The sequence below is a fragment of the Echeneis naucrates genome, chromosome 9 (genome assembly GCF_900963305.1).
Source record: "Echeneis naucrates chromosome 9, fEcheNa1.1, whole genome shotgun sequence".
NCBI lineage: Eukaryota > Metazoa > Chordata > Actinopteri > Carangiformes > Echeneidae > Echeneis > Echeneis naucrates.
In genome coordinates, this window is record NC_042519.1 from 9,560,056 (window position 1) to 9,574,137 (window position 14,082).

The window sequence follows — 14,082 nt, forward strand, 5'->3', positions numbered from 1 at the left end:
AGGTGGTGTGGGGCGGGGGTAGATCCGACCATAGTGTGTTTATTGTATATTTAAAAGGTGTATTCCTCCACTTTCTCTTGATGCTTGTCATTATACATTGACAAGTCTGTGTCTTTTTGAGAAAAGGCATCTCAAGAGATTATCTCACCCTGCAAATGTCAACAATACATTTGATACAGGATATGAGTTTGATTAGCTTGCTAATATATGTGTGACATGAACACTAACAATGTGCTCACACCCGTTGGTGCCCAATATTATGACCAGCTTGATGTGCAGCATGTTTTAAATATTTTTCCTCTATAAAAATGAGGGTCTATTGACAACACTTGTTCAGGGATTTGCTATTTTCCCAATGCTGCCATCTGGCCCTTAGTTTTCCAGCATTGCAAAGACCTTAAAGAAGGGCTCTCTCACACCTACTGTACCAAAGATGTGTGTGCCATGCGCATCCTTGTTTAGGAGTGATAGAGTAGAGCTGAGAGAAAAGGAGAGCCTGAATAGGATGGTTTGGATTCTGTTGGAGAGGGAGCTGGCATGCCAAAAAGTGGGAGAAAGAAAAGAATAGACAACTGTGGCAATGTTAGAAATGCACACAAAACACAAAAAGGAGCATGAGTGAACAAAAGCCTACTCCTTAAAATTGTGTGCTGGTCAGTGAATCGTTAAGTCCCACTTCGTCTCCAATGAAAATACACCCCCGCTCTCGGCTGTCTCTCTGTTTTGGGAACTCTTTTGAAATGCAATTAGCATTTCATCCAGCCCCAACCAGTTACATGCAATGAAGTAATACCCTTTCTAATTTGGCTCTTTGGTCTACAAGGCAGTAGAGAGCACAACCTTGCTTAATCCCCTGAAAGTGCTTTTCTGTCTGCCTCCATCTCTGTGTGTCATACAAACTAATCAGTCAGCCATTGCTCAAAGTGGAAGATGCTTTAAATTGTTCATGCACTGGTTCCTACTCAATTGGAACTTCTTTTTCTATATCCCTTCTTTCCCAAGAAAAAGAAAAAACTCTTGTTTTTAGTTAGGGATGCGAGATGCTATTGGCTCAACTTAAGGGCAGCCGACCACAGCCGCGTGAACAATACCTCTCCCTCTGTTTCTTTTTTCACAGTAAAATGCACACTTGATTGGCAGCCTCTTGCCCCTGAAGGAGAATTGCCTGGTTTGAAAAGTATCGTCTGACAATAGGTGGAATAGGTGGCTGACCTCATGCATTTTTTTCTTTAGAGAGTATTCATTCAAGTGTTTTTTAGTTCCCCCTATGTGGAATGGCATAATACGCCCGCCAGTCAGGACACTGCCACCCTCATTTCCCAAAAATCCAACTTCTTGTTGGACTAATGGTAGGTTTTCGGTTTTTCCCCCCCAAAATAAACAGAAATCTGTTTTTTGGGGTTAAGCTCTCCAAAATAAGCCAAGTGAGTAACGCAGAGAGTTTTTGTCATATATAATGATGTATGTTTTAGCTCCACTTGCTTATTAAGTTTCTTAATTTCTTGTCCCCAACTTTTCTGTATAGCGAGAACATTCACTGATCTAAAAATACCAGAGGGAGAGACTAAATGTGAAGTGCAATTATGGGCTTATGTGAGTTGACCGGGTATGGCAGCCATGGCTGCGTAGGGCTGAGAACGGACGGTGGGTGGTTTCTGGGGTAGGGCCCGACTCACATTCGGCTGATGGCATTGCTTAGCATGGAGCACAGCTCAAACCCAAAAACAAATCCAATAAACAGAGTAAAGGAGGCACTGTGTTTTTGGGCCACAGACTTATAATCTGAACTAATAGAGCAGCCAGTCTATGAAAAGAAAAGCAATATGTCTATTTGCATTTCATGACATAATAGGAAAATTGTTAGGTTTTATTTTATTAATTTCCAAATTATCAGTGACTTTAATAATTTTCATGCATGATATTTAGACTCTGCCTCTGCTGGCTCAGATCAGGCATTCTTGCAGATGTAGTCTGACCCGGCCATTCAACCACAAGGCACTTCCATTTTCCAATGTGTTTGCAACCCTATAGAATTGGCTGAGCAGTGATCTCTTGCATTCGATATATATACAGTTCATACAGTTGTATGCTCATATACCACACCATCTGTCTGTGCATGTGTTGGTGTTTACGTATCTGTTTTTCTGTCAGTTTGTATGGTTGTTTTTCAGTGTTAATTTCTACTGAAGAGACACACAAACATTCCAGGAACTATTATATTAGTTTATGGTAATGACAGAGCAGTATCTTTCTGTGGTCAGACTGACTCCAGATCATCGACCAGAGCTGTAAGAGTGATGAATGAGATCCCACTGCAGGCCTCCCAGCGTCAGACAACTGGAGATCCTGTTGTGTGTGTGTGTGTGTGCATGCAACTAACTGCCAGAATTAACCACACACTCTTTACCAAGGGCGTCTCAGGACCAGGGAAGCCTCAGGGCAAGAATGCCACATGGGAAAGCCCTTGATTAAAACTCTATAGACTATTATTCTACTCAACCTCGACCCAAAAGAAAGTAAAAGTATTGCTTTCTAATTTTAAAGTTTCTGGTCCTGAGTATTCTCATTGGAACAACTCTCCCACTGACAAAAATAGATGGTGGAGAGAGAGAAAACATATGAGATACATTTTCTGGTTAAAATTAGAGCATTTTTCAGTAACTGTGAAGTTTGACACATTTGTAATAACATAAATATTCTTGAACTACCAAATCACCCAACTCATTGCAGGTGGCACATGGCACTTTCAATTCCACAAAACCTGCAGTGTCACGCTTACTGCTGTCCTCTATCTGTGAAGTCTTCAGCTTTAGGGTGAATAATTGATGTTAAAGATTACAGGACAGAGGCCACTGTTAGGAGAAACCAGAGAGGCACTGACCCCAGGAGCAGCCCTGCAACCAGACACCTACTCGCACCTCTGACAGAGATATCCAATATATCAGTGAATGAGTGTGAGTGTGAGTGTGAGTGTGAGTGTGAGTGTGAGTGTGAGTGTGAGTGTGAGTGTGTGTGTGTGTGTGTGTGTGGGGGGGGGGGGTCTACAACCAGTCCAAACTGTTTTTGTGAACCAGGCTCCTAACAACAATAAGCTGCCTCAAGAAAGACTGACAGGTGATGGGGTCAAACCAACACCTACCAGCACTTATCATGCTTATCATGTTTTAACTTGCAGAGAAAGCTGTCTGGTGATGAGGAAAATGAGTCTGTCTCCCAAGAGCTGGGTGATAAGATGTCTCACAATGAGAGATCAGCAGATAGTGAGGAGATATTGATGGGATTGACATCATGTATTTCTTTTGTGCCCTTGTGTATATTTGCATCTCCGTGCTGCCTATGCATTGTTTCCTCTACCGTTTATCTGGGCTTAGCTGCAGAGATATATGGACACAAACACACAGTTGTAGCCAAATGTCTTTCTTGACACATAAAAAGTCTGATTTTACAAGTGATCCATAATTCAAAAAAAAAATTGAAAAGGAGAGAGAAGTTGGCTAGAAGTATTATGTACCGGATAAAGCGGTTTATGATGAAAGCAGGTTCGGGTCAAAGCTTAACTAGATAATAATCTGATTTAAACGACAGCTTCAGGACTTTGTACTTTATTGTTTGTGAAGAATGATTTAGGATTGTTCCAGGAAAAAGGTTAGTTTTCATTTGAGCTTGACTAATTAAAGAGAGCATTTGAAAGTGCCTTATTGTTCTGTTTTACACAAACACTTTGATGTGCGTAACGTATTTGGCCAATGCCCTAGTGAGTAATGTGTATTTATTGGCTTCTTTGTGAAATAAAGTAATGCAATATGAAGGAGGAGTCAGCTGAGTGAAGTTGGAATGACAGAATAAGTCAATAAAAGCAATTTTGGATGTTCAGAATCTGAAGTCTCTTCAGTTGTGGTGTTGTCCGTGGCTTGTTAGGGTGCCAGGTCCCAGAGTCCTGGCCCCAGGCATCATTTTCAGTTCCCTTGGCCCGGGATATTTGTGATGGACAGTGTGTTTTCATGCATTTCAGAGCTCTCCAGTGTCCTGGCCAGTCATCTAGCTGTCTTGCTGAGCATTGAGACCTTGCATTCTGAATGTATATGCTGAATGTGTATGTGTGCACGTGTAAGTGCACGCACATATGCAACTGTGTCTCTTTGCACCTCTCTACATGGACTCCAACTTCCAGCCTTATCAATGTCAGAGGTCTGCGCCAGGCACTCCATGCCGCTTTTTGCTGTGAAGGACAGATCCTTGGTCTCCCTGTAACCCCTGGGGTCAACGTTGGCACAATGCATGAAGCCAGCACAAAAACTGCCTTGCCTCTTGTAAAATTGACCTGTGCCTTCCACACAGCATCTGCTTTGTATAAAAATCTTTGAAGGAAGTTCGGCTTCAGGGATGCGAAAGGGACCACCCTACTGTTTTGGAGTAGGGGGTAGGAGGTTAGAGGGTTGGATGCTTGCTACCATCCATCTAAAAGATTGTGGTTAGAGTGATGTTAGGCAATCCTCTAGAAGTTTGAGTGAGGTTTTGGAGCACAAGACTGATGATTTCCTGAAAAAATAGCTTGGAGGAAGTAAATTCTGAAAAATTGAAACATAGATGATGTAGAGAGATAAAGAATAAATGTAAAATGTTCTACACTATAAAATAGTTTTTATTATATTAGAATGGAGCCATTACCATGACCATAGCAGATATTTGGTAGATATTTTACCATCCAATATAACTCAGTTACAGAGACAAGTGAATATAAATGCAGGTGCACAGTCTGGTACCCTCAGGTGCACTTTTACCCATTAGTGTCAGATACACATGACTGTAGAAAGAGGGTTTATAGTTTTTCATTCAAGCTCTGTCAGTAATTCAGGAAGTTCCTGACCCCATGAGAGAGAGAAGGGCGAATAACAGGATTTATTCAACCCTGGCACCACATTGTCCAACAACACACTCACCCCTCTTTTCTGCACTGTCCAGCCCTGCTGCCACTATCTCCAAATCCTTTTTTGATGGATTTCCTAGCAATCTCTCCATTGCAGGCATTTGTGAGACATGCATGTGTGTGTGTGTGTGTGTGTGTGTGTGTGTGTGTGTGTGCACGCACACGCAAATACACACACGCACAACTATGCCACCTTCATTACATCTGCTTCATCTGACTCTGACTGTACAGTGTCTTACTCTCCCCACGGAACTGTCAAACTCATTGATGGATGGTTGCTATTTCAACACTTGCCAAAACTGAGAATAACTCAGATATAACAGTAATGGAACAGATGAAAATTTCCAAAAATGATTTCTTTGAATGAAAACAGAATGGAACAGCATGACTTCATCCACTGTAGTTACTGATGTTTTTTTTTTTTTTTTTTCTAACCTTGTAATTAAGAGCAAATATTTTTCTAAAAGCCCTTACACGTTCATATGCCTGTCAAGGCTGTGTGGTGCACATCATTAATGGGATGGGTAAAAGGAATCTGAGAGGGGGAGGTAGGACAGAGTGGTCACAATTTAACTTCAAGCTGGCTCCACCTCACTTGTCATGCTGTGTTGTTTTGTTTAGCTAACCATGACAACTGTTTCGCCCTATCCATTCGCTTGGGGGCGGGGGTGAGAGGGCTGAGCAAGAATGGATGGACAAATAGATACATGTGGAGAGGAGTGTAGAGGATAAGTGCAGGACATAGGGTTGTAGAGGAGTCTAATAGAGAGGTGAGGATGATTTGAGGAAGCAGGAGAGCAGAAAAGATCTTCCGTTAGAGAAGACAAGAAGGATGAGAGAGTTTTGGCAGTGCAGAGTTGCACATTTATTCTGGTATCAGATTAAATGTATGTGGTAATGAATAAATTTAACAATAACTGCTTTAACTGTTATGCCAACATGAGGACAACAGCCGATGGAACTGTGGAATAGTGGTTTGAATCACTTAGACCACAATGACCAGCAAGAACGCCAGCCAGACCGTCCATTTTTCAATAGTCAGGCCTTCTGAACATCTGGTTACTAAATGTTGACTGTAGATCATTATGTTTTAATCTATAACTAACTATACAAGTCTATTTTTATTGTATCAGCATCTAGTTAAAAATACACCACATGAAATTAAATGACAACTTACTTGTATGACAAAGGTCTCTAATTTACATTTCAGGGACATTTGTTTTTTCTGTGTAGACGAAATTTTATGACCCAGAATTTGGTAAAAAATGTGGTGTGCATTTGCGTGTGTACTGAATTAACTTAAAAATAAAATCTTCTGTCACTTTCTTAATTTGTACAATGTCCCAGAATATACTGGCATATTAAGCCTACCCTTGCCTCATCTTTTTTTCTAATATTTCCTCCATGTGCTCCCCCCCTTTTCACAGGAATGCTCCCTGTCCTCCTGCTAGCTGTGTTGTTTCTGGCTCTGTCCATCCCTGGTACTACGTCTGAGTCAGCCACACTGCGGTTCCTGGGGCAGACTCACTTTGTTGTCAATGAGAGCAGCACAGCTGTGGTCAGGCTGGTGGTGGAGAGAGTGGGAGACCCGGTCAATGTGACTGCTCTGGTTCTGGTAAGGCACCGTATAAGCTCATCATTGATAATACCATATAATATCTATCAATTTTCTCATCAACTTTTCAGCATACCCACTATGTTATATCAGTATCAAACAGAGCAACCCAACTCCACGACTCATCACTGAATTAATCACATAATGCAAAGAATAGCTTCACCTTGCTGTGTGACTGGGCTGTCTCTTCAATGTTCTGTGAAGGGGAGTATCAGTGATCTTATTTCCATGATAAACAGAAGTCAAACACACCATGTTCGAGATTACAAAGGAGTTTGTGGCTTTAGTGTCAGCTGCTTACAGTTGCTGTCTGGAAAGGCGAGCTGGCCATGCAGTGTAGTTTGTGGTTGTTAGGGGGTTTTCTCTGGTTCTTTATTTCTTTACCATTTTTCGGACATGGAATATTATACCTGGGCTGCCTCATGACTTAATGAAATACTGTAATATCAGTCTTCCTTGCAGGAAATGAATGGTCATAGACAGAGGCCCATGGAAAGTCAATGTCAAGCAGATGAAGGCACCTATTGAAAGGAAGGATAGAGACAGGAAAACAATTAAAGCAAGAGTTGAAAGTGGCAAAAAAAATAAAAGATCAAACCAGTAGAAGGCATCCCATTGATTTTTTTTCTTTAAGGTACAAATGTTCCTTCAACATCCAACATTCAAACCAATTTTTGGTGCATTGTTGTTTCTGTCTCTTTTATGCTTTTCCTGTTTCTCTTCACTTTACAAACAAATGCAGATCAGTATCTCAAACAGACAGAAAATATACAATATACACAAGCAGGCATTTTACTTTGGTGAAATGGAAAGTAATACACTTTTTGTTTCTTTGCTTTTCTCAGCTAGAAGGAGTTGACACAGGGGACTTTGAAGCCATTAATGCTGCAGCCTTTCTGCTGTCCACTGAGTCCAGTAAAACTGTCTTCATTGCTGTGAAAGATGATGACTTACCTGAAGCTGACGAGACATTTACTTTCAACCTTAAGCTACAGGTAAAGTTTGTCTTTGTTTTCTGCAGGTTCATGTGTGATCACATCTGACTCTGAATAGCTCCCCTCTTCCTCCCACACTCCTCTCACTCTCTTCGATGGAGCTTCAAGTTTTTTCTACAAATTGTTACTTTTTTAATTCTGCGCCCAACTGTCTTAAACCCTAACCCCAGCTACCAAGCAATAGCTAGCAGGGGCGTCACACAGTGAGCCCTGAGAGGCGCTGAGCTGCAGGACCTTTGATGTGTGACTTTTCCAGGACTGGCGTGGGTGCGGCCAAATGTAGTGTGCATGCCTCTCTGAGGTTCCCCACTAAAAGACACCTTTGTGAAAAGAAACTAACTTTGACAGCCACTGCCTCACCACACATGAGATTAAAGCGATTCTCTCATTCTTTCACCCCATTGACTTAAACGTGCATGTCAGTTCTGTGGATTTCCTCTATATGTATATTGTGTGTTCACCATCTTAAGCTGCACAGTATAAAAGATGAAAGCTCAGTCTGCTACAAGAAATGAATGGAGGTAAAGGAAAAGTAACATCCGACTGTGCATTTTGAAACGTTTTTGTTGGCAGGCAAGATCAACATATCATCAAGATGTGCAACTTCAATAATAGATATGATTTGCAGTGATTTCTTTTTTTTTCTCTAAAGTTCAGAGCATTGCAAAGGACATATATGTTTTCAAGTTCAAAACATATCTTTAATGGGTAGAAACTGTAAATTCTTGCGAAAGAATTACCATCCCAGGCCAGGATGCCTTACTCATAGAGACTATCTCCATGGTTTCATATAACCTTTAAGTGTCAGGTGTGATTGATGGGCTATGGGGTCTTGGGCTGGTTTATCCCTCACCAAAAGACCTGAGACAAAGGTCATTGTGAGTCACTAATTGTTAGCTGTATATATATTTACAAAACATTAAAAACTTTGCCTAGCCATTAGCAAGAGTGACTTTCTTCACATTTACAATTGACTTCTGGTTAAAATCCACTTTGAAAATCCTTTATAAAGTGTACTCCAAGATTGAAAGACACCCATTTAGCCCTTCTGCCCAACACTGTGCAGTGTTATGTGTGTTGTAGCAGATTATGGAGTGCACTGTGTGTATCACAAAGCACTTGTTAGGTAGCCAATGGCTGAATATGTTTATGTAGTTCAGCAGAGATGAGTATGCATATTTGTGTTTTCAGACTCTTGGCTCATCCAGTGGCTTGGCTTTGGGAAAGCATGTGGATTCTGTGTCTGTGAGTTGACCACTACAAGAGCTCAGCAGCGAAAAGAAAGCTCTGTTACCACTGGGAAAAGCCCTGTTTGAATATAGAGATAAACGGGAGACGCCAAGCACTTTCTTGTTTCTCCTTTGCTTGCGCTCACCTAAACATGCACACACAATACTGTGTGTGTGCATACACAGTGGCTTTGCTAAGGAATTTCAATTGGACTATTTTTGGTTGAAAAAAAGTTTTGTTTCTCTTTTTTGTGGTACATAAAGATTCACATGGTTAAGACCACCACAGTTTGTTTCGAAGAGAATTTGGCTGTTTTGGTGGAGGCACTTGAGCTCAGACATGGTGGTTGTCAGCAGAGTTGGTCCATTAGATGCTTGTGAAAACATTGGTAAGCTTGAATGGAAACCTTGGAAAGTTATACTAAATAACAAGGCTGTGGTCTTTCCCTTTAAGGGGCTTCAGGAAAAAGGAAAACCTTCCTCGCACAAATCACAGGTTGTTAAAAAGAGTATTTCAGACGCTGTGTGATTTCGAGCACACAGAGATGTTGCGTTTGTTAGGTCTTAGTGCTGATTCACAGAGCACAGCACAAATCTCAAAAAGGTGTCCCACTGTGAGCTAACCTGACATATCAACTGGATTGAGACCAGTACTTCCTGTCTTTGTGCCTTCTCACCAGGGCCTCTTAGTGGGTGACAAGAATGAAGTGAAGACATTCAATATGGCAGGCGTTCTGGTTTCTCACATAAATGTTGGGGGAAGATGCTTTCAAGTGCTTACTGTATGTATAGCCTGATCTTATCTATCCCATTTTTTAGAGTTCCTCTAATGGCGTGACACTGGGGACCCCAAACAAGGCAACCATCACCATCCTCTCCAATGACAATGCCTTTGGAATCATTGCCTTCAACTCAGTAAGAAACCAATAATTTAAACAAAGAACAGTCAGTAACAAATATGGAATTTTTAATAAAAGGTATGTGCAATCATTCAAGTCTTTGATAAGAAAGCCTGTCTGATTGAACCCTTCTCTACTACAGAGAAGGGTTCAATTAAGCCAGTATTATGGCTGTGGGACAAGTGACCACCTATGTGTCGTGGGTTTCCAGGGGCAATTAAAACCACAACACTCCCTGGATTAATTTATCAGTGGGAGTTTATAGCGTTTCCATGGTAGCTGTGGTATGTTGGGAACTTTTTGTCCTCCCACCCCCAGATGGTCTCATATGTAGGATAAGGATTTTGGGTTGCTTGGAGTCAATAAAGGGCTCCCTAGGTGCAGGGATGTCTTTATGTTATGTTACATTTGGGTTCCTTTCTTCTTGTGCTTTTGCATTCTTTTAAATCAATTTGGCCATGTCAAATTAAAGCTCACGAAAAAAAAAAACATCCGAAAATGTAAGAACTTGATTGTGACTTGTCACATTGAACATCTTATTCTATATTTTTAACTCTGTTTCAGATCTCTTAACATTTTTCACTAAACAACACAGTACAGTACAACTCCTTACTTGCACTTGCTTTTGTCTCTGTGTTTTGATTTGGTAACACTGAATATAGAACATATAAAAAGCAGTAAGGGCAGCTCAAAACAGGAGATATCTGTAATTAAATCAAATCTTCAGTTCAAGTTACATGATACACACTCACTTGCACTACCTCTTATAAAAATGGCATTGTGCTGTTGTTGTTTCATAATTTGATAGATTCTAGTTAGAGAAAGTGTTTAAATTGATCCAACTGAACTGACTGGGCTTCTGTTTGTTTTTTGTTTTTCTCACCCTCTTCATCATAGACTGAAGAGATCGTTGTTGATGAACCGAGAAGAAGGAACCATTATGTGCCTTTCACCCTAATTAGAGAGAAGGGAACGTATGGGACTGTCACTGTTAATTTTGAGGTGAGGCAGCATTGTATATAAAACTAGGATAACTGAGACACTGTACTTGTTCTGTGCTTATCCAACTTGCCAAAAATATAGATGGATAATTTTGGATAATTTAGATCTAAATTGGAACATACATTATTATTTCTTATGTGGACTTTCATAATAGATAACTCCATTGTTTAAGTGCAATACATAAATGATGAATGGAATTTGGCATGTAGTTCAGTTCATTCTATTGCCAAAGTGTAAACTGTTTCAGATCTTTTTGTTTAGATCTCTGAAGGTCCTAATTCTGCTATTGAGGATCTCAGTCCAGACAGAGGGAACATAACCATCCCTGTAGGACAGGCTGCAGTGCATTTCAGTGTCCTCATCAAAGATGATCAGGTATTGAGCAGCATTGGGCCATTCAAACCACACATATCTTCCATTTTTGGATTATGTTATTTCTTTGCCAGGTTGATTATTGACATCCAAAAATTACAAACATAACATATGGGAAATGTGTAAAAAGATTTAACTTCCGTAGTTTATTTTATTGTGCTTCTTTTTCTCTGTGCAACAGATCCCAGAGGATGATGAAGTGTTTTCTGTCAGACTAACCAGTGTGGCAGGAGGAGCTCTACTCAGACCTAACGCCAGCAGTGTCCAGCTGAGAATCCGGCGTAATGATAGCCCACTTCGGTTCTCTCACACTGTCATGGCAGTACCAGAGTCTGCTGGAGTCATCGCCCTCAATGTGACCAGAGGTCAACTTACTGAAGATGGGCCACTCATCAGCCCCGTTGACACTGAGGTTCCTTTCCATCAATCCAGTCATTTGTTTACCTAGTCACTTTACTCTCAAAGAACTGGACACAATCAGTTTATTCATTCATAAAGTACAGTTAGAAATAATTTAAGTTTGTCCAAGCATTAAACTTTTGGACAATATTGTCTTTAGGTCTCCGTAGATTACATGGTGGTGAGTGGTGAAGGACTGGGCAGTGCCACACCCGCCATGGATTTTCTGGACCTACAGTCAGTCAGAACAGTTACATTCCCTCCATTCGTCCATAAGATGAGCTTGCTGTTCAACATCATTGATGACATCGTGCCAGAAATTGCAGAATCCTTTCATGTGGTCCTGCTGGAAGAAACCATCCAAGGAGATGCTGTACTTGTATCACCAAATGCTGTGTTGGTGACCATCGAACCCAATGATAAGCCTCATGGTGTCCTGTCAATCAGCAGCAGCACAGTCATTCAGCCAACCAGCATCAATGAAGATCTGATACAGAGGTAAATACTTTGTGGATAATTAGATAAGGGGATGGGTACTCAAACTTTTTTGTTGCCACTTGCAACTGTATATACTTTCTAAATATGAATGCAACGGTCTCTTAGCAAAAACAGAGAGAGAAATAGTACAATTATATCCAAGATTATCCCTCCCACAGGTTTGATGGCATCATTATTGTAAGAAATGGAGGCAGCTATGGGGCCGTGTCTGCAAACTGGTCCATCAGTAGAAACTCCACTGATCGCTCCCCGGTATCGGATGACTTGGGACCTGCAGCAGGGACTGTAAAATTTGCTGCTGGTCAGGTGACCGCAGTGATTCCAATTAACATTGTGGCAGATAATGAGCCTGAAGAGGCAGAGGCCTTCATTCTCAAACTGCTGCCTAATACTGTAACGGGAAATGCAGAGGTTGACGAACCTATGGAGGTTAGTTGATTATAAATCTTCTATAAACCATTTGTAATATATTTATCTGTGTATTAAATCATTTATGTATAGTTGCTCTTAGTTGCTATTGTGGGTTTTTGACAGTAAAAAAAAGGCTGCACTTGTTAGGGAACATATCCTCCAGATATTGTGTGTCTGTGATGCATGTGTGTGACCTACTGTAAGCTCCAGTGACAAACTCTCAGTGTGTCACTTAGCTCTGTGGGTGTTCTCTTTATGTGGTTGAATCGAAACAAAGCAGAAACAGCGAGCACACTCTGTGTGTGGTGTCTGGTTGTTGTTGTTTTTTTTTTTTGTTTGTTTGTTTTTTAGAAAGCGTAGGGAATAGTATGGTTATAGATCCCAAGCCTGTTGACTATGTGTGAAAGCAGTGGGTAGATTTAAGTCTTGTTTACGTTCTAGGCATGAGATTAGACACAAACAAATGCTGCTTTGGTCACATACAAGCACACATGACGGAACAACACCTCAGGTTGTGAGGCTTTTGGGTCTGTGTGCCATCTGTGCAGAGCAAGTGAACCAGCTGAGCAGAAAGTCCCTAAAGAATAAATAAACACCTTTAACAGCATGACAGGATAAATCAAAGTTAATTCCCTTAATGTGGTAAATGCAACATGACACAGATTTTCTTTTTAAAGCATACACATTACATTGAGCTGCCATGCAAAGCATCAGACAAGTGTAGGTTTCAGGGAAATGAATGACTGAGTTAAAATGCTCATGAAACTTACTGTAGCAGTCTTAGCAGAGTTAATTAAAGAGGATGCCTCTCTAAAGTTAGCTCATGGCTCTGTTTTACTACTTTCAGTCTCACTTCCTCTCTGTTCCTCACCTCTCCTTTCTTCTTCTTATGACCCAAGATACACTCTTGGTAAAATATAGACATGATACACATGAAAGTCCTCCAAAATAATTGACAGTGAAGTTGGGCTTCATTGCAATTAATCCTCACAGCTTGAAGATCAGTCAGCTCTCTTCAAAGCACAGGAGACTGCACACAACCCTTTCTTTCCAAAGCAAAATGTATATACTGAAATGTTAATCTAAACAAGAATCTTTTATAACATTAATCATCATTAACCTCAAACCAAACACTAATTTAATTTTAATATTTTGTTTGTTAGTTTGTTTGTTTGTTTTTTTTTTTGTAGAGAAAAGTACAGTAAAACATCTTTTTATCATAAATATAACGTCTCACTTTTTATTACCTACAATGATTGTTCTCTTGTGAGCTGAAACTAGACATGCTCCTTTTCTCTGTCCACTCTTTCCCCAGATGGTGTTCTACATTCAGGACAGTGATGATGTCTATGGGCTTTTTCGGTTTGACCCTGAAAAGGAGCAAAGCATCCAGAGCCAGCCCGAGGGCCGATTCCTCTCGCTGAATCTCCTTCGAGATGGTGGTATACTAGGTGATGTGTCAGTGATGCTCACTGCCCTCTACATTCCTGCAGGTCCTATAGACCCAGGACGGGCCCACGACCAGGTTCTGAATGTTAGCAGATCCATTAATGTAGTGTTTGCACGAGAGCGGGTGGTCCAAATCATCCTGCCAATCAGGAATGATGCCTTTCTGCAGAATGGAGCTAATTTCCTAATACAGGTAACGGGACAGGAAACACGTTTTTTTGTCACTTCTTTATCACATATTGATTTTCTGCAATGTAGACCTGGCAACATTTCATTTGCATGTCTA

General features: G+C 40.8%; 1 protein-coding gene across 1 annotated transcript in view; it reads left to right on the forward strand.

Moving 5' to 3' along the window:
* Positions 1–6,356: 6,356 nt before the first annotated feature.
* The window catches only part of adgrv1 (adhesion G protein-coupled receptor V1), an 83,646-nt gene continuing 75,920 nt past the window's right edge, over positions 6,357–14,082 (forward strand). Inside the window, exons 1-9 of the mRNA XM_029509875.1 lie at positions 6,357–6,542; positions 7,388–7,537; positions 9,586–9,681; positions 10,563–10,667; positions 10,929–11,042; positions 11,221–11,451; positions 11,599–11,936; positions 12,095–12,365; positions 13,663–13,989. Coding sequence (XP_029365735.1) covers positions 6,357–6,542; positions 7,388–7,537; positions 9,586–9,681; positions 10,563–10,667; positions 10,929–11,042; positions 11,221–11,451; positions 11,599–11,936; positions 12,095–12,365; positions 13,663–13,989 — 1,818 coding nt within the window. The remainder of the gene's footprint in view (positions 6,543–7,387; positions 7,538–9,585; positions 9,682–10,562; positions 10,668–10,928; positions 11,043–11,220; positions 11,452–11,598; positions 11,937–12,094; positions 12,366–13,662; positions 13,990–14,082) is intronic.